Genomic DNA, 20,419 nt, shown 5'->3' with positions numbered 1-20,419 from the left:
CGAGATTTTTTATATATATTTTTTATGCAGCTTCAGTTTCAAAACTTTAATGTCAATTTCATGACGTTTAGAGCTTTTATTTTTGGCAATAAAGTTGTTAATAATGTTGGGTGATTATTACCGTTAACATGACCAATTTTATGAAATCTAATTACATTTTTCGTGTGTTAATACTTTTGGAACTTGCAAAAGGGTGAAAAAAAAGGGAAAAGAAATTTTATGATTTGATTATATAGTCTTGCTGCAGTTTTGCATTATTAATTTTGGGAAAAAACTGCATATTAGTTTAAATTCCGTTGATATGATTTAATCTGCAAATTGTATTCATACTTGCCATTAAATCATGTTGTTAATGTTGGAATTTTATTGCTTTCAACGTTGGGTTCTTTTGCACCATGTTTATGTCATTTAATTGATTTGGTTTAATGCTTTATTCCGATTGACAACTACCATATATGTTGTGATTTTTTTTCTAAAGAGTCTTACATGGGTATATTTGCTTTAATGTTTTAGATTTGAAGGAAAAAGAACTGCTACCTGGTTACACTTTAGAATGTTATTATCACTCGAACGACCAATTAAATTTTAAATAATGCATTATTTCATTTGCCTTGAATTATGCAATTTTAAGCTAGGATCTGTTACGTTTGAAATTTGGGGTTTATACTAACAGCCATCAGTTTTTTGAGCCTTTGAGATAACAACAAAATGAAAACTTTCTTTTATGTTGGCTTCTAAATCTCTTGGACATTTTAGTTATGGAGAAGTTATTTTTATTCTAATTTTAAAGCTTATTAACAATTACTTTATGTCACATATGTAAAATCATGTTAAGAGCTTTTAGGTGCTTCATATTATTTACTTGAGTTAATTTTGATACAAATATATTGAGGAACTAATGTCTTTCTGATTGTGAAGTCTTGATAGCTGCCATATTGAGTTAATTTCCAAGAAGTGTACATTGTGAAACCTTCTTGAGAAAACTGAAATGAAATAATAAATTATATCATTGTAAGTGGCATTTAATTTTGAGTTTTGGTGTAAGGTTTTCAACCCGTAAATCCTCTAAAGTATTATTGGCATATCTTATGAGTTTAAAACAAATAAAATTTTGGTACAGTCTTCACCTATTTTGAGAATTCCCTTCATTTGTGGGGGTTGAGTTTTTCCTTAACTATGTTGGTAACTATTGAAATTTTGTGGGTATTTCAAAATACAAAATTAATTTCAATACTTGTTTTATGTTGAATTTAATTTTCCAGATTTTGAGTAGTTTTGATTACCTCTTTAAAACTGAAGTTATTTTGTATATTTATTATAAATGTTTTAATATCTCCTTTATTGGGATTTATCTTGTTTTGTTTTAATTAGCCTTTAAATGTTTACGTTATTTGCCTTTGACAATAATAATAATTATTTATTTTAAAACCGTGTAGTTTTTTTGTGGGAGTTGATTTTTTCCTCAAAGGGAACTTTAATGCTATAATTTTATGTGTGGCTAATGTTGAGTAGTTTTGTTTTATGTTGAAAAACGTAGACCTATTTATGTAGTCTAATTGCATTGCTTTAGAGCAACTCCAGCAGCAAGGGCAAGGGGAGGGCTAGGGGGGGGCAAGCCCAAAAACTCGTTTCCAGCAACAAAACCCAGCCCGGGCAAGGTGTGGGACCCAGCGAACTGGGCTGGCCCGAGGGCCAAAACTCGTTTTGAGCTAACGTCAGCCCTGGCGTTCAAATTTTTTTAACGTTGGCGCATGTAGCACACGTGCCAACGTTAAAAAAAATTTGACGCGCCCCGCTACAGTCCCCCAACGGCTCTCTTCCACGTGGCGCAAGCTGGGCTCTCCAATTCGATCTTTTCCAGCAATCCAACGGCTCCGATTTTTTGTGCAATAAAAAATTGAAACAAAAATTGAATTTTTTTAAAAAAAATTCCAAAAAAATACTGAATTTATTTTCTATAAATACCAACAAATACTCTTCACTTTTAACACCAAATCCTCATACATTTTCTTCTCCTTCTACTCAATATTAAGTTTTTTCCCTTTCAAGTTGTATTTTTCTCTAGGAAATAGTATGGGTTCTTCTAATGAAATCGGAGGGGCATGGAGCACGATGGAAGATGTTTTGTTGTGTGAGTGTTGGGTCCAAATTAGTCATTGTCCCGTAACGGGTAATGAAATGAAATTCTGTCATATGTGGAAAAAAATTCATCATGAATTTTGTGAAAGGGCAATGGGTTCGACCCGTACGGAAATGGCATTATCTAGTAGGTGGAAAATTCTTAATAAAGAGTTGGCGAAATGGAGAGATGCCTTGGCAAAAGCGATGAACAACCATAGAAGTAGGGAAAACCTTAGCAATGAGGTAAATTATTTGTAATTTTCGTTTTATTAATTTCTATGTCATTAATTTTTATTTAAATGTTTCTTGCAATTTATATATTTTATTGATATTTCTTGTATTTCCAATATTTATTTAAATGTTTCTTGCAATATTTATATTTTGTTAATATTTATTGCATTTCTAATAATTTGTTAAAATTTCTTGCATTTCCATTATTTTCTTTTTTATACATGTTGCATTGACAATATTTTTTAAAGTTTCTTGCATTTCCATTATTTTTTTTTTATAGATTATGCAAGCACAATAACCCAAATTTATCTGAAATTTATCTGAAATGTGAAACCGAAAATCTTATTTGTTATGAATAGTATTGACACGTAGGAACCCAAAAATCTTACCCGAAAATATTATCCAAAATAATTGTTTAAGTAAAAAAAATTGTGAAAAAAACAAAAAAATGAATAGTAGTTGCCATGGCAAGGGTTTGATTGCTGGAAACACACATAACTAAAAAAGGCAAGGGTAGCCACTATTCACGTGAATAGTGTCAGCCCTAGCCCCCCCCTTGCCATGGCAAGGGTTTGTTGCTGGAAATGCTCGTACTATCATAGGCTTTTCTTCTCACTTCTATTTCCCCGCAATTCTGTGTGTGTTTTAATTTCTCTATGCTCTATGGGAAAGATTCATTATATTCATTTAGTGACATAATAATTTTTATATTCCCTTGGTAAACATGTTGTGTCCATATGTGAAATTTGTTTTCATTATGAAAGTTTATTATGATACTAATTTATCTTCAATTTTGATATGAAAGTGTGTGCAACTAATGATGATTTTGGTAGAGACTTCTTATTGTCTTATAGGTTCATATTGAGAATCGACAAGATACAATTTCAACTTAGAGATGTGATCATGATTTCAGCCACTTGTAGTGCACAAAAGGGAGTAAGAGTATCCTGAAATACTCAGTGTTTATAGTTAAATTTATTAATTTTATATTGTCGTTCATGAGTGGTAGCAGGTGTACTCAAAGTTTCATGGACTTGAGAGGTACTCTTAATCATAAGATTTAATGTATGATATTTTTCCGTTATACTTAATGTATATCAATGTGTATATAATTTCCAATTATATTGAGGTGAAATCCACTAATTATTTGTGTGTAAGAATGTGTAGGAAATATTTTAATAACATGCAGGTTTAAAGCGCCCTAAAATGGAGAACAAAGACATGACCTACATTATATATGCCTTGTGAAGGCTAGTCTTGATATGCATGCCTCGTGGAGGAGGCTATTAATGCAAAATGTTGTGGGGGATGTGCTTAAGCCCATAAGGGAATCACCTAGGGAGGTAACCCAACTTTTGTGATTGGAGATCCCATGAAGGAAGTTCAATGTGGTAGAAACAATCCATACTGCCTGACTCATATAGCACTCATAAAACTATGGAGATATCCTTGAGATATTCTTCTGCACATCCCTAAGGCAAAAGTGCTATTTTATGTGACGTCAGGAAGGGATTTATCCCTGAATGAGTTTCGAGGCGGGCAAACTCCCGCAGGGTGCAGGTCACATGTACTCTTGGAGAACTCACCTAAGTGAGAGACGTCGTGAGGCCGCGACTATGAGAATTGGGCTGTTCTCTAGTAACTCTCATGAGAATCAAGATGAGCGCATGGCCATAAATAGCGCTACCCCGCATCCAAGTCTCAACTAATACTATGTGTGGGATATGTTGAAGTTTGGTCAAAGGAGCCGAGTTCAATACTATGTACACTCAGGTTCCTCAAATGGAGACTATCATCACTAAGTGAAGGTTCAAGCTCGGAAGGCACCTACACCTATTACATAGAATTATATTGCCATATATATTATATATTTTTCACTGTTTTTTTGTAACGATAAAATTTTGAAAACCTTGTGGGGGATTGTTGGAATTTTAAAAAGGTTTAAAAAATTTAACCGTTTTATTTATTTAATTATTTTGGCTGTTTTATTTTATTTATTGTGGGGGGTTATAAATATTTAATATTCAGGTTTTATTTCTGGTTGGTGAATGCCTTAATTTTTTGGTTGGTGAAGGTTACATGTTTTTGGATGCCTATAAAAGGCCACTCCTCCTTCACATTTGGAATACACACAGTACACCATCATAATATCACATACCACAATCACCACCACAAACTAATTCTCTCATTTTCTACTTTTATATATATTCTCTACTTTATATCATTATTTTGGCAATGGTTCTGTGACTTGGATACCTACATCTGTCTATGAACGTGCTCATAGCGGATCTTGAGTTTGTGTACAAGGGGTCGTATCTTGGAGTCTTGTAGACTGTCAGTACCTGCACGTAGGGAGGCTACAAAGGCTTTAGGACAGCGTCTTTGACGTGCTTCACCGTACCAAACTCACCTTCTTACTTATTATTTATTTTCCTTTTACTTACCTATTATTTTATTTTGTTCAATTTCATTATACCTTAAAAGCTTTCCTATTTATTTATATGTTATTTATAATATAATATTTTTTGTGTTTGGCTTTACGGAAAAGGAAAACTATATTTTGTATATTTTTATAACAATCTAAAAAGGGGTTTCGAACCCATAACCTCTTTACTTAAAGCCCAACAGCTTACCACTACTCCACAAGGCAAACCCATAACCTCTTTACTTATACATTCCATTCAAAATCTAATCTTGATCTCAATTAGGGGTAAGTTGTTCACCTATTCGAGATGAATCACCTAGTCTAGGGTAAAGATATTTATTGCTTAAGCTAAGATAAGATTGTAGGATGAAGGAGATGGAAGTTGGGTGAGGAAGAGAAGGAAGAATAGGAGGAAGAAAGAAGAAATCTCCAAGGGTGAGTCAAATTTCGAATTTGTGATTTTTAACTTTGTGTTTGTGTGATTCTAGTCCCATAAAGAGTACTTTGAGTCACTTGAGTGATGGGGAAATTGAATTGGAACAGTTTGAACTTCCATTTTTGGGTTGGGTGTATAGAGCAATTTTTCAAGTGTGAGTGTTTATGATTTAAGTTCTGTTTTGAGTTTTTGATGAGTTCTAATGATAGTATGAAGTTTAGAAGTGTTATAGAAGCCTTAGGAACAACCTGGGGGGTGATAGAATTGTTGAAAACAACTTAGAACCAAATTTGGAAATTTGCATTTTCTGGAAATTTGTAGTTTCGCTCTCTTTTCCTCCCAATCCTTTACGTTTTTTAGGAATCCATTTGTTGTGTTTTAAAATAGACTTCGCAAAGAACAAAAACAAATTGGGTTCGTCAAATTTGGTTGAGTTTTGATACGTCAAACACATGTGCAAAGTTTGGAAAAAAAAACAACTCTGTTTTCTACACACAAAAAACCAGCCACGAGCCCAATTTTGAAGCTGATTTTTTCTTTCGTTTTAGCTCCGTTTTCAATATGGTTTGTTGGGTTAGAAACTAGAGGTGTTAAGCTTTAAAACCACTGCAAGTTTGCCTAATTTCGTTAACTTTAGGTTGGTCAAAACGTCTTACAAAGTCTGGGTTTTGGTCTGGAAAAAACAAGGGAAATTTGCATATTTTTTTAAGAAGATCATGAACAGTAACGGGAAAACAAGCCCACTCGCGGCTCCGGCGCATGGTGGTTGTTTCAGCAGCCTCCGACGCCATATTTTTAGTTCATTCGACTTGATTTCTCGATCCGAGTCTGATGGTATATGTTTTGAGTCAATCCTAGGTGGTCCAAAGTATGAGTTGTTGTGGGGCCCACGGGACCCAAATGGTAACTTTTGGATAACGGGTGTCGTTGGCCTTGTTTCAGTTTTGAAAGGGCATAGGACAAAGTTTTAGATTATTTTGGATGAGATTTGGCCACTTTGGACCAAGGATGGACCCAGGAATCTCATCTCGTAGGGTCATAGGGTAAAAGTTCAATTTTTTTGGTGTGGGAGAGGGTTAAAGGTTTAGGGGGTGGAGATTGGGGATTTAGGTTTGAGGGTTTAGGAATGGGGGTTTTGGAGATGTTGAAGTCGGGAGGGTTGTTTTAAATCTATTCTATTTTTATTTTTTTCAAAGACCTAGACCAAAACGACGTCGTTTTGGCCAGGTCTTTTTTTAAATAAAAAAAATCGTTTGGCTGGGCCAAAACGGCGCTGTTTTGGCCAGCAGGTTTTTTTTTAAAAAAAAAAACAAAACAAAACAGAAGCGTGCTGGGCAGCTTCTTCTTCCTCATACCAGCAACCTTCTCCTGTAGCCATTCATGGGTCACACGGCCATTAAAGGGGACCTTCTACCTTGCTCTCATGGAGTCCATAGGGTCGTTTGACCCCATTGACTCCACTGTGGGTCCGTCCCTACTTTGGGACCTAAGGTTGATCCTAAGGGCATTTTCGTCCTTTTACATGCAAAATCTTTGATGCGGTTGGTCTTAGGTGAAATAGAGTAAAGACTGCTCAATAATAATTTGAATTTGAATTTGTTCAGGAATTGCATCAAAAGTGTAGATTCGACAACTCCAAGAACTTCTGAAGGGCAAATTTGGTGCTTTAGCTAGCTGGACATGACGTAGGGTTTCCTAATTTCCCGATGATTGGGCTATGTCACTTTAAATCTTGGTGCTTATACATAGTACGATAAAATTGTTGCTTTGCTCGGTGAGTATTACTTGATGTTATGTAAATATTATTATTGATCTTTCTCCGTGGATACAATTTGATGTTGGGTGAATATTATTATTCATGTGATTAAGCCTGATATATTATTGTTATTATTTGTATTATTATTCTACAAAGATAAATGATGTTTGCACTGCATTACATATGCATCATAAATACAATGGTGTTTGGGGTGTATGTGTCGTTCGAGATATATCTAAGGGGTGGGAGAAGACCTTAGATATATTTAAGTAAAAAAAAAAAGTGGAATATATTCAAGTGACGGGAGCAGGGCTTGAATATATTAAGGTGATGGTAGAAGACCTATAATGTAAAGTGAGAGTTGAGAAATTCGTAAACAAAAGAAAAATGGGTTAAGGGACGGATGGGCACTAGTTCATATTTTAGAGTATTCAAAGCCACAGTGGTAAAACTCATGGTATGGGACATCCAGGCTTGTTGCCCTAAGGTATGAATTAATGGGATTAGAAGGGAGCGAGTTCATGGCATCACCACATATGCAAATTTTTTTATCTGGTATGGTTGCATCATTTATGTATCTTGTGTTGTTTGATGCATGACACTTTGATTAACTGTGATAGTGACCTTAAGGGGTTTGATGGTACTCTACTGAGCATTAGAATGCTCATACCCTAATAAATTGTGTAGGATTCTAGACGAAATTTGAGGAAGTGGGTTTCAACCAAGCTACTAGGCTTTTGTTGTTGATTTGTATAATTAATATTTGTAAGTAGTCAACCGCTTGTTAAAGATCTTAGTGTGTATTTAACTACGAGCTACTGTGACTCTGATTTTGTGTTGTTAGGTAAATTTGTATTATTAGTGGCTCTATTTCTCATCATATCATGGTTGTAAGATTTTATTCTTATGACCGTGATATGACTCACACCATAATTCGGGAATATTTCTTATTTTCGAATCGGGTCTTAACAATCCTGTAGCAAGCCATAACGTGTGAGTGACCTTTGCAACCTTTGCATTTAAGACTGTTTGAGAAGCAGACCATTAGTCGTACTCACTGCAACAGAGTGCAATCACAGATGAATGCAGCTTGAAAACTCTGAATACTTATGTCCAATATGGCCAGACCATTAGTGTGGTCCTATCGAGGGTTGCCTGCATCAAAGTTAGGAGGTGAAGCATGCCCATTCTAATTAATTACATATTTTCTCAACTCTTTGATCACCTCTCAATTACATAGAAATCTAGCTACCTGTAAATATTGTCCTCACATCACATTTAACACACACCAAATTCTAATTACCACGCATATGCACTCATTCAAAGCTCATTCTCAAGCAACAGATCATTCTTTCTCAACTCAGATTTCAGCCCAAACACTACTTTCTCTGGCAAAATAATATTCACCGCTCTTCCTTCACCTCTACCCTCTCCAAAGTCTTTAGGTCCTGGCAGCAATAAAACAGCTCCTTCATCTCCAACACCTTGTATGTTATAATGCACATAAACCGGCTTATGCCCTTTCACTTCCAATCCATAGAAATCAGCATCTTCCCAATTCACAAACGTCAAATTGATACACAACAAAATCAGCCACTCCATTATCATTCTCCATAGCTTCTTCTATTTGGGATCTTTCGTTCCCGGCTTGCTTGACTCTCAAGGTTGCCAACTTTTTTGGATCCGCATCTGTAATGCTGAAATCTGCCTTGACTGTGCTTATAATCTGACTGTTGCTGCATTCGCCTCTTGTCCTCTCTTTTGGGTCATTTTTGCAAATTGTCACCAATTTTGGCTCTGATCCTTCTCTAACTTTGGCTGCACATTGCCAAATTATGGCAGAAATGAGTTCAAAAATTGGAATTTGATCAATTTGGTTTTGACCCAATATCTTGAATTGCAAGTTGTTTAGCTGGGTGGCAGTGATAGGGAATGAAAGTGTTTCCATTTTACAGTTAATGGGAGTTATCCAGTGGTCACCAACTGGGTTCACCTGTTTTATGGGGAGTGGGGGTGGTACGTTTTCAAGTTTCTGGAACTTTGTGTTTGATGTTGTATAGTTTGGTAGCCTATTGGGCTCAAGGGCAGACATATTTTGCCCTAAGCCGTTGATGAAATCGGAAGCTGCAAAGGCATCTCCCAACACGTGGGCCCAGCTAAGACCCAATGATATTCCTCCACATCTGAAATGAGTAACCTGCAGAGAAAGCATAATACACCAAAACAAAAAAGTCTAAGGAATTAACCTCATCAATATTCTGTTGTCAACTCAATGATACAAACCACTAAGGTTTTTGAGGTCCCTCTCATCCTATTAACCTAATTTAGCAAGATATTAAAGTAATTGAAATCAAGGTCTGAAATATCGGTGGTATCGGAAATATCGAAAGTCTAAAAACACGGAAATATCGAAGGAAATATTGGGATATTATCGGTATCGGTAAAAATTGAATAAAAACCAAGGAAATTGTAAGAAAAACTTGAAAATTTTTATTGAAACTTTGCAGGATGTTTATTTAGTCAATTATCTATTAGTTTATCACAAAAAATTGGAAGGAAATGCATTGCATGATGGATTTAACTGATTTAAGTTGATTATATACAAGGACGGAACTAGCAAGAGGCTCACATGGGCTATAGCCTGGGGCAAAGTTTTCTGTGTAAGCCTCAATATATAAATAAACATATTACAATTCAATGTCAGCCCATTAGCATAACACGACAAGATCTTTTTTATATAAATAAAAAAAAAAGGGAAAGGAATGTAATAGCATGTCATTAAAATAAGGACCACAATACTGTTCGGTGGGTTATCCAATTAGGGCAACAACAACAATTATTAAAATATTAATGTAATAGCATATCATTGAGCCCATAAGAAAAAAAAAATTAGCCCACCTCTACAAAAATTCCTGGTTCCGCCATTGATTATATAGCGAGCTGACAAATACTGTAAGTGTAGAAAATATGTAGTAATTAATGAAAGAAGATTAAACACACCATAATCATTTATATATAATGAATTACTACAATATTTTACACTTTATACATTGCATGGTAAGATACATAAGTGACTTAGTACCACATAGAGTTCCTATGAGGTTCAAAATTTTCACTATCTTCATCATCTCTATGTGTAGAGTAAGTATATTTTGAAGAGTAGTCATCAAATGATAAATCCCCAAAATAGTTTTGCATGTAATTGTTAACATGCCACCCATATGGATCCGAGATTGGTTGACGTTGTCCATAAGCAAAATCATTTGAAGATTGAGTCTCGGATTCTTTCTATGAGTCGCTTGATTCCATCCCAACAGGAATGGGATATGAAGGGTAGGGAAATGGTTGGTTATGAGTATAACCATAATTACTACTTCCTACTCCAACAGAGTTCGAAGTTATAGATAACGAGTCATTTTCTTGACTTGACAAAGTCCTCTTGCCTCTTTCTCTACAAGTCATCTTCTTGACTTCACAAAAACGTAAGTGATATGGTGGTTAAGGTGTTGAATGAGTAAAATGGGAGGGGTTCGAATCCCTCTATGCGCAACAGGGGAGGCTTTTCAAAAAATTTCATGTATTTTTTGGGTTTCGTATCGGGATATTATCGATAATATCTCGATATATTGCCCAAATCATTCATAAAAATGTTGAAGTTATCTCCCCGATAATATCTGGATAATATCGATATTATGACGATAACACCATGGTTAGTTGCTAAAATATCGGCCCCCCAAAAATCAGATATTATCAGGATAATATCGGGGATAATATCGATATTTAAGACCTTGCTTGAAATATTATCATATATATCCTGCTTGGTATAAATAGCAACAAGAATAATTCTATATCATATCATTTCATGTACTTCAATCAAAACAAACATATAAAAAGAGGGAGTGACTTTTTTACAACTTCTAACAGATTGCTGCATCTTTTTTTGGGTTATGAGCTTAATTTTAGGGTTCTTTTATGTATGTAAAACTTTACCTCGAAGAGAACAAGTGGAGAGAAGAATAGTTCAGGTCCAATGACTTGGTTTGAAACAAGCAGCTTCTGGTGAGACAAGTCCATCTCTAGCCATTCCTCAATGGTCTTGTCACACTGGGCTTCAAGGAACCTCACCCCACAATCGTTACACTTGAGATAGGGCCGGCCGGATTCGGATCTCCGAAACCATCCGCATGTCCGGTAGTGTACATTTAGCCAAGTGAACGTAGCTTCTTTTATGCGCACTATGGTTAGCCAAGTGAACGGAACTTCAAATTACAGTTGCGAAGAATTAAAGAGAAAAACAAAATGACTTACTTGCAATCGAAAGATGAAGAGAATTCTTGAAATTGATGGAGATTATCTCGTAAGGATAGAAATTAGGGTTGTAATATATATATATATATATATATATATATATATATATATATATATATATCAGTTATTCTCTTATCCGGATGTCCGCACGTTAGTATCGTGCGGATCCTATTGTAAACAGGCAGGAAAACAGAGAGAGGTAGTACAAAATACACGGCGTCCGCACGATAATAACGTCCGGATGTCCGCATAAGAGAATTTATATATATATATATAATTCCATGTGTTAATATATTAATTTAGCAAAAAAAAAAAGGTAAGTAGAAAAGCTACAGTCGGCTGGAGATAAGAACCTATTAATTCTTCTTGCTTTTAGTTTATTACAATAAAGGAATGGAAAAAAAAAACAGAAACTTGCGTGTTTTCTCTCAAAACACTCCAAGTGAAATGACGTCGTTTCACTTTAAGTTTTTTTTCAAACACTTCAATCGAAACGACGTCGTTTCATTACAATTAACCTAAAAAAAAACCACGCGAGTCGTCTTCGTCGCAGAGCCGCAGCCAATTTGCAGACTTGCAAAAAAAATTCCAGTTCAGAGTGCCTTGCCTTGCTGCGCCTTGCCCCGCCTCGCTGCGCCTTGAAACGCCTCTTCACGCCTTCCCCGCGCTAAACGTGCAAGTCGCGAAACAAACGACGCCTTGAGGCGATTTGCTGCCGCCTCGCTCCGACGCGCGCGAAGGCATGCCTTTGAAAACACTGGTTTAAACTATCGCTTCTATTAAAAAAAAGTTCTCACCGTTATCAAGTCCTTCTTCCAACTTGTTATCGAAAATAGGGTCCTTGTCTGTTCCAAATTGCAATCTTGGACGAATGTTCAAAATTAGTCCACACCGCACTATTTTTTTAACCAGATTTTTAGATAATTAAATAGATATATTAATTAGTGTAGTGATATTTTCTTTTCAATGTTGGAAAAGATTTCAAGTATGAACCTATTGAGTTAAAAATAAATTCAATTGACAAAATATATATAAATTAGTTTGTTCTTCTTTCTTTATTTTATGAAATTTAAAATTAAACTGGAACACGAAGCCTACCTATTTGAATTTTTGCTTTTTGTTCCCTATTTTTGAATTAGAGTTACCAAATCCATTTGCTAGACGGGATAAGGTGTTTTTTGCTGATTCTTTGTCTCACTTTTTCAGGATTAGGCTATGCCTGTCTGCACTATCTGAACATGAATTGGTTTTGTTTGCGTTTATATATGCTAGGGTATTTGTTTAATTGCCAGAAATAAATGGGTGATGCAGGGAATGGACAAATAAGCAAATGTCATAATATTTGAATCCATAGCCTTCCACAACAAAGTGTGTAGACCAAATGAGCAAATGTCATCATGGTCATTTTAGTTTCTGCATACTTTTGAACTATCAAATACTATCACATAAGTAGTCACATACATAAAAGATTGTGTATAAATTAAACATTCTGTGGATCGGTACATCAAAAGTGAAATATTCTCCGATTCCATACTTGAAAGACTTTATTTCATATGTATTTCCGATAATTTCATAACTTAATTAGAAGAAACTGTTAAGAAAGAAAATGAAGTATTAGGGATCACATTGTCACCTTTATTACCTCAAAGCGCTACATTTGATAGAAAAAATTAGAATTGCTTCCACATCGACCGCATATTACCTCAAACAGACACCTAGAAGCATTGATCTATGGACACCATAAACACCTATATTTGCTTTGCAACTATATATAATAAAACATACAGGTATAAACATCATGCAAGAGCTGAATTGTCCTCCCCTGTTTTTCTATAAACCCCAAGAAAGTCTTGGCCTTTTACAAACCAAACAAACCGATCAGTTAAGTATTTTATTGCAATGCATGATAAATTGACAATGTTTGCCTAAAAACAAACTCCTTGAGCCTTTTTATCACCGAAAATTGCACCTTAAAATAAAAGCAAACACAAATTACAGATTTTCCAATAGAGAAGCTTACAATTGACCCTTGGAATATGAGAAATCTTGGGCTACTCGGGCGTCTCTCCCTGTTGATGTGTTCTACAGTTTCCAATGTGCAGCTAGATACTACAGATTCCCATAACTACAAATACAAATACACAATTTTTCAACACATGAAAGGTAGGTTCGTCAACTTCTCTGGTAAACCCTCCAATCCATAGAGAGATGAACATGACAATTTGTAGCATATTTCGAGCCAGCAAAACAGAGTTGCAAGATTCTAGCCCATGACAAAAGGTAGGTTCCTCCCGTTAAATGTTTTCCGATTTGCCTTTGAAAGTTAGTACATTTCCCCTTGCCCACAAAAATAAAAAGTTAGCACATTTCCCTACACCTAGGCATATTCAATCCACATCAAAACTTCGTCTCTCTCATCCATGCCCTTCTCACTCTATTAGCTTGCCTCAAAACCCCAAAAGCAAAAACAGAAGCAAAAGCAAAAATACCACTTTCAATTCTAGAAAAAGAAAAAAAGAACATAACATTTTTTTCTTCATGCAAAGGTACTTTATTCCAGATCGCAACAGTTGAACAGTAGTAGATTGGGGCCACACAATGTATGGCATAATGCAGGCATGAGTTTCTACCTGAATCCCAACTCTGCCTACAGGTCAAATATAACACCAAAACAACTTAGGAAAAAAATATACAAAATAAATTCCAACTTTCAACAAATCATTGTACAAAGCTTGCAACTATCATCTATAAATTGCAACAGAAGATTGTTTTACCTGATTCCTGTGGACAGTACATTAAGAAAGACTTGGTACGTACTCTAGGACAGTACATTAATTTCAAGATTCAAATTAAATCCCACACTACTAATCAAGAAAATATCCATGATCCCACATTAAATCCCGTAAGTTTCAAATTACTTGAAGTTTATATCAATTACAAACAAGAAATGGGTTGACATGCCAACCAACAAAAGTTATACACACATCACGGCATTAGAGAACAGAGTATGTTTGAACAATATTGGTATGGTACTGAAACTTATGCTTAAGATGTAAATATTTGTCAATGGTTATCACAGCATTCAAAGAAACAACGAACTCCACTCCACTTCATTTTTTGTCCTTGGAGAGGATGAATATGCTAAGAAAATGTGAAAAGTCCTGCAGATTTGCATAAATTACATGGTGCAATAGAGAGAGCATTCCTCCATTTCCTTCTTCTTTGTTCTGTTTCAATTAAGTTGTTACAATGCAAATAAATCCTCTCTATATATCAATCTCTCTCTCTCTCTACCCACCCCCTCAGGCCCTGAAAATAAAAAACGAAAATGCTCAGCCTTATTAACTTCATATAACATAAATACTGAAATTAACAATGCACAAGAATATTTACTAAGACTAGACACATTACCTCTAAACAAGTGGTGATAAAGAATCCACAAGTGGTGACAAGTGGTTAGACTCAAGCAGACAACCAATACTGATTAAAACCTAAAACAAAAATAAAAAGTGAATGCAGATTAACTCCTAAACAACATAAATTACTCAAACTTGTAGACGAAGACCAACATCTGTGTCAAAGCAGAAATTAAACAACTTAAGATCAACTCATTGGTAATATTTCACAAACAATAGCAATATTATCAAAAATTAAGTAGCCAAAAACCTCTCTAGGTACTCGCAGCGATAAACTATGCTAATATAATTAAGATTGAAAGCATGAGTTTAAAATAAGTATGGATGCAGTTAAGACAAATTACTAAAATCTTGTTTACTTGATACTTTCTGCAATTCTTTATAAAATCAGAAATTAAAAAACATCTTAAGCCTTCCTTTCAAGTCTTTCCCCATAAAAGAGAAAATTATATTGGAAATAAGAGACAAGCCCATTACAACACAAGTGGAAGGGGGAGTTTGAAAACCTTACATTTCTTCACTATCAAAGTTGAAGCTATTACGAATTCATTGTATGCGTGGAGTCAATCTGTCTGCTGTCTAGTCCAAAACAGACAAGAAAAAGGAGAAGGATAAACAAGTCTTATTCCTTTGAGAAATGATTCAGAATGAATAAACTTGAGTTAAACCGAAAGGTGAAGAATGAAAAGGAAATTTGTCTTCAGGAAAGAAGAAATTACTTTCGATATTTGGAATGTGAGAAATCTTGGGCCATTCTGGGCCGCTGTCCTTGGTGCATCTTTCCTCCAAAAGGGGACAAAACCAAATGTCTAGGGTTTGTAATTTGGTGAGGCATTGCATAGTTGTGACACTAGGTAGATACATGAGATTCTTGCACCAGTAAATCGACAGCGTCGTAAGGGATGTAAGGTTACCCACCCAATCCTCAAGAGCATCCACTCCATCGAATTTGCGTATCTCCAAAGATGTTAAAGAAGTGAAGTGTTGAATTTGTTGAGGCAGAGACTTGAGCTTGGGCCACCCAATCAACTCTAAGCTTTGAAGTTGTGATGAACCAGTTCCAAGATGGAAATCAGGGAAGGAATCGAGCTCCTCCCAGAACCCACCAAGTTCCAATGTCTTCAAACTAGAGCAGCAGTGTAGCCTTGTGGGCAGATATTTTAAATTCTCACAATTAAAAATCACCAACTGACAGAGAGATGTGAGGTTGTCTAAACTTGGAAGACTCTCTAAATTAGGGGCATTTGTTATTTCCAACGTCACAAGAGAGGCGGGCAGTTGTAGGCCACTACTCACCAAACTTTCTAATCTCTCACATCCGTTAATGTCCAATTCACGGAGGGATGTGAAGAGGTTTAAAGTTGGAATAGATTGTAGACCACTACAAACTCTTATACGCAGCAACTCTACAACAGAGACGGGCCCACTACTCACCAAACTTTCTAATCTCTCACATTCGACAATGTACAATTCACGGAGGGATGTGAAGAGGTTTAAAGCTGGAATAGATTGTAGACCCCCACATTCAGTTATTCTAAACTGCACAACAAAGACAGGCCCACTACTCACCAAACTTTCTAATCTCCCACATTTCTTAATGTACAATTCACGGAGGGATGTGAAGAGGTTTAAAGCTGGAATAGATTGTAGACCACTGCAATGATCTATATTAAAGTTCACAACAGAGACGAGCCCACTACTCACCAAACTTTCTAATCTCTCACATCCGTTAATGTCCAATTTATGGAGGGATGTGAAGAGGTTTAAAGTTGGAATAGATTGTAGACCACCACAACTCCGTATACGCAACTCCACAACAGAGACGGGCCCACTACTCACCAAACTTTCTAATCTCTCACAATTTTCAATGTCCAATTCATGGAGGGATGTGAAGAGGTTTAAAGCTGGAATAGATTGTAAACTAGGGCAATTATCTACAGCCAACTTTCGAAGAGATGCACAACAAACAAAGACATCAGGGGCAATACAAGTTAACTTCTTACACTCTCCTATCTTCATACGTTCTATCTTTAACAACATCCCTTTAGGCAGACATGTAAGCTCCTCATTACCTTGTATCTTCAACTTCTTCAGAGATGGAAAATGACTGGGAATCGTTCTCAATTTGGGACAATTCCAAATATCCAGCTCCTCTAGGCAAGGAAACACCGTGACTTGTTCTGATGTTTCCATCCATTCTATTAGCTCCTCGCAATTACAAATGTGTAATTCTTCCAGTGCTGGAAATACAACTACTTCCCTTATACCTGCCGTTGCCTCGTCATAAACAAGATCGGTTCCATAAATCTCTGCTCCAACACATTTTAGATTATTCATTGAATCAATCCAAACAACTGTAAGACAAGGTAGATGGCCGAGTGTTGGGACTTTTTCACATCTTCTGCACCCCGTAAGCTTAATCTGCTTTAAATTGTCAAGCTTAATCAACCATGATGGAAATTTGAAACCCATGAAATATTGAATCTCTAGCCTTTCCAACTTAGAATGCGGTTGGAGGCCTTCTAGTACATCTTCATTATTATTGTTGGTTATTGACATATATGCAGACCATATAAATTTCAAGTGCCGTACATTTTTCTTCTCCTCTAATTTAGCTTTCCTTGCTTCATCTCCATTGCTTACCTGTTCCAAATTATAAATAATTAGATCACCTTTCAATTGATTCAAGGCAGCCAGCTCTTCAATTTCCCTGCCCATCTCCTTACCCACATTAAAGGGAGGTAATGTTCGGAGGCTAGTTAATCTCCCTAATACCCCAGCTGGAAATTTCGTTTCCTCTTCGAAATAAACATATCTCAACTTGATCAAGTTTTGCACGTCTTTTGGAAATTCTTCAAGGTTGAAGCAGTATGTTGCTCTTAATGTCTGTAGGTTATATAGCTTGCCAATAGAATTTGGGAGACTTTTGATTCCTGTTCGGGAAATGTCAAGATACCTCAAGTGTTTCAGCTTTCTAATTGAACTTGGGAGCTCCTCAATATTTGCCGCATATAATTTTAAGACACGTAAAGCTTTAAACCATGGCAACATATTTCGAGGTAGTGCTCTAGCATTCGAAAACAGTGATCTCAATTTCCCACTACTTCCTTCTGAAATTCTTTCTATAATACTGGGAGTTGCAGCATCTTGAATCTTGGGGAAGCCTCGCATCATGCTTCCAGATTCGGATACGCGTTCTGCAAGATCGTGCAAGAGATCGTGCATCTTGCATTGAATAACAATGCCATCATCATCCACTTTAGCCTCTTGAAATAAGGAGCTTTGGAATAGAATATCAAAATATTCATTACCTATATCCTCCATCTCTAGATTAGTTTTTTCTGGGAGAAATCCTTGAGCCATCCAAAGTTGAATCAAGTCGTCTCTTTTCATTATGGCATCTTTCATGAACACTGAGCAATAAGCAAAACATTGCTTCAGTTCTAGTGATTCCAAATCGCTGAAACTCAACTTCAAGACTGACATGATTCTATCTTCTCCCTTTGGTAAGTCCCATATTCTACTGTCTTTGACTTTAGACCATTCAGCAGTAGTCTTTTTAGAGCGCAAAATGCCTCCCAAAACCTGGTAATGGATTAGAGGATTTCTATCAAATAATAAGTAGGATAAAATAATTAGCAATTTAAAGAAGAGTCATTTAGATATAGCCCCTTGCAACTAAAATAGTCTGGACAAAAACCGACATATTTCTAACTAAAACCCAAATTTTGAATTAACGCCAAAATTATCCATTAATATTGATTTATTAACAATCCCATGCCATAACGCCCTATGTTTAGCACCGCATGGATTCTCCCTTTTAAATCCCCTTAGAAATCGACAATCTTCTTTCTCTTCCTTCAGACCTTGTTATTTCCTTCTACATAAAAATTCATCAATGCAAATTCAAAATAACCCATTCATGATATGATCCCTAAATTCGCAGAAATCATCCAATAATCTATAAAATTATAAATAAATAAAAATGTCTGATGTAAGCAATGCTTGTATAAAAAAAATATATATATATATATATATATAGTACGTGTACCTTTGCCATCAATGGTAGACCATCACATTTTTTAGCAATCTCCCGTCCAATACTCTCTAAATGAAGAATATCAGAACTACCATTTGTGCAAGCTGCATGTTTCAATATGGACCAGCATTCATCTCTTGATAGACGCTCCAATTCAGGCCGCGGAAGTGTTTCTGTGATTAATGCAACTTGGGCACTGCGGGTAGTGACAAAAATTGTGCTTCCCTGAGCTGATTCAAGCTTTAACAAACAATTCATCAACTCATTCCATTTTTCAGAGTCCCAAACATCATCAAGAACGAGTAAATATTTTTTCCCCTTCAGCTCTTCTTGAAGGCGTATAAGCAGTGCATCCTGACTTTCTCTTGGAACATTTGATCTGCTAAGAGATTCTAACATGGAAATTAAAATCATTTTGACGTCAAAAGGATCAGATACGCACACCCATACTTTTTTATCAAAATACCCTTCTATAGAATTATCATTGTATACAGACTTGGCCAAAGTTGTCTTTCCTAGGCCTGCCATTCCCACAATGACCATAACAGCAAGATTTTCTTGATTGATGTTGGAGTTGGTCAAGGTTGTAACTATGTTTGAGACAACCTCCTCCCTGCCAACGATGATTCCATCTTTTTCAGGAAATGAGTCGGTTTGTATGCGTCCTCTAATTCCTTGAGGGGCAGCATCTATTTTCTTGGAAACTAGTCCAATGACAGGAGCCTCACTCTTGAGATCCACCAAGGATGCATTGATCTTCTGAATTTTATGTGCAATTTTAAGGCGGAATGCGACCGGGTTGGAGATTGAAAAGAAGTTGAGTACCTTTTTCTTCATATGATTTCGGATTTCTACTTTGCGCCGGAGAAGTTCATAGTTGAATTCATCCAAGACATCATCTGCATCTTGAGCTAGGCGTTTAAGATTCGTCACCCAATCTTCTACGGACTTGCTCCGACCTTGTGGTCCCTGGGCAACGTCGGCTAAGTAACCTTCCATGGTGGACAGTGTTTTGCGAAGCCTGTTTAGTTCAGCTTTGAATCCCCAGGCAAGACTGATTTCTTGAGCAGCAAGGTCAGTCAGCTTCGTCAGTATTCGCTCGGTCGCAAAAGTAAGCACAGAATCTACTGCCATCTTAGTTTCCTTGTGTAACCCTGCGCAAGACAAACAGCAGATCATATTAATGCTAGTTAATTATTATTAGTTAATTAATTAAGAAACGAGAAGAAGAGACTGAAGACGGATGGATGAAGACGCACAGGCACAGAGCTTCTCTCGTAGGTAGAAGGAGAAGGAGATGATGAATGCAGATTTGCAAAACAAGACAGCAATAGCACGCAGAGACTGACAGAGGAGCTATATAGCTTCCTTAACTCTCAGGACAGTAGGAGACTTAAAAGTCTTGCTGGGCTCTACCATTTTGATATTTGTGGACACATGCATTTCTCACCAACTGATCATGAGATACCTCCAATCTACTTTATAAAGTGGTTCTGCATTACCACCATGGCATTTGTCCGGTGCTGGTGGTACGGACGAATAATGAGCCGACACCTGAACAGCTGCTACTATCTACTTTATACCGTGGTACTGTACTACCAACGAATAATGAGACTACAAACAATTTCATGAAAAAGCAATCAAATGTTACATTAAGTTCATGAGAAAACAAAACGGTTAAAAGCAT

The 20,419-nt window shown here is 36.2% G+C and overlaps 1 protein-coding gene, 1 long non-coding RNA gene and 1 pseudogene across 9 annotated transcripts; 1 reads left to right on the top strand and 2 right to left on the bottom strand.

Annotated features, from left to right (window-relative positions):
- Positions 1–5,028: 5,028 nt before the first annotated feature.
- LOC148297387 (uncharacterized) lies at positions 5,029–7,087 on the top strand. The gene is made up of 2 exons (XR_015836459.1): positions 5,029–5,212; positions 6,818–7,087. It is a non-coding gene; the product is annotated as an uncharacterized LOC148297387 (long non-coding RNA).
- Positions 7,088–8,246: 1,159 nt separating this feature from the next.
- On the bottom strand, positions 8,247–14,073 carry LOC110774603 (protein ECERIFERUM 26-like pseudogene; annotated as a pseudogene).
- Positions 14,074–14,142: 69 nt separating this feature from the next.
- On the bottom strand, positions 14,143–20,178 carry LOC110774525 (putative disease resistance protein RGA3). Of its 8 annotated transcripts, none has more exons than XR_002529529.2 (6): positions 19,992–20,178; positions 18,745–19,886; positions 15,413–18,278; positions 15,200–15,272; positions 14,689–14,768; positions 14,143–14,586 (listed from the first exon to the last, which is right to left on the bottom strand). XR_002529529.2 is itself a non-coding variant. In XM_021979098.2 (5 exons), exons 2-4 carry the CDS (start codon positions 19,864–19,866, stop codon positions 15,232–15,234), a joined length of 4,029 nt encoding a protein of 1,342 aa, XP_021834790.1. In that variant the 5' UTR covers positions 19,867–19,886; positions 19,992–20,178; the 3' UTR covers positions 14,143–14,586; positions 15,205–15,231. The 8 variants fall into 8 exon arrangements, 2 of the variants coding, with proteins under 2 accessions (XP_021834790.1, XP_021834805.1); XR_002529531.2 differs by having other exon boundaries at positions 15,200–15,268; XR_002529530.2 differs by having other exon boundaries at positions 15,205–15,268.
- Positions 20,179–20,419: the final 241 nt, after the last annotated feature.

This window comes from Prunus avium, chromosome 1, assembly GCF_965620075.1.
Source record: "Prunus avium chromosome 1, drPruAviu1.hap1.1, whole genome shotgun sequence".
Classification (NCBI taxonomy): Eukaryota; Viridiplantae; Streptophyta; class Magnoliopsida; order Rosales; family Rosaceae; genus Prunus; species Prunus avium.
The sequence above is the reverse complement of the archived record's forward strand: the minus strand, read 5'-3'. Positions and strand labels throughout refer to the sequence as shown.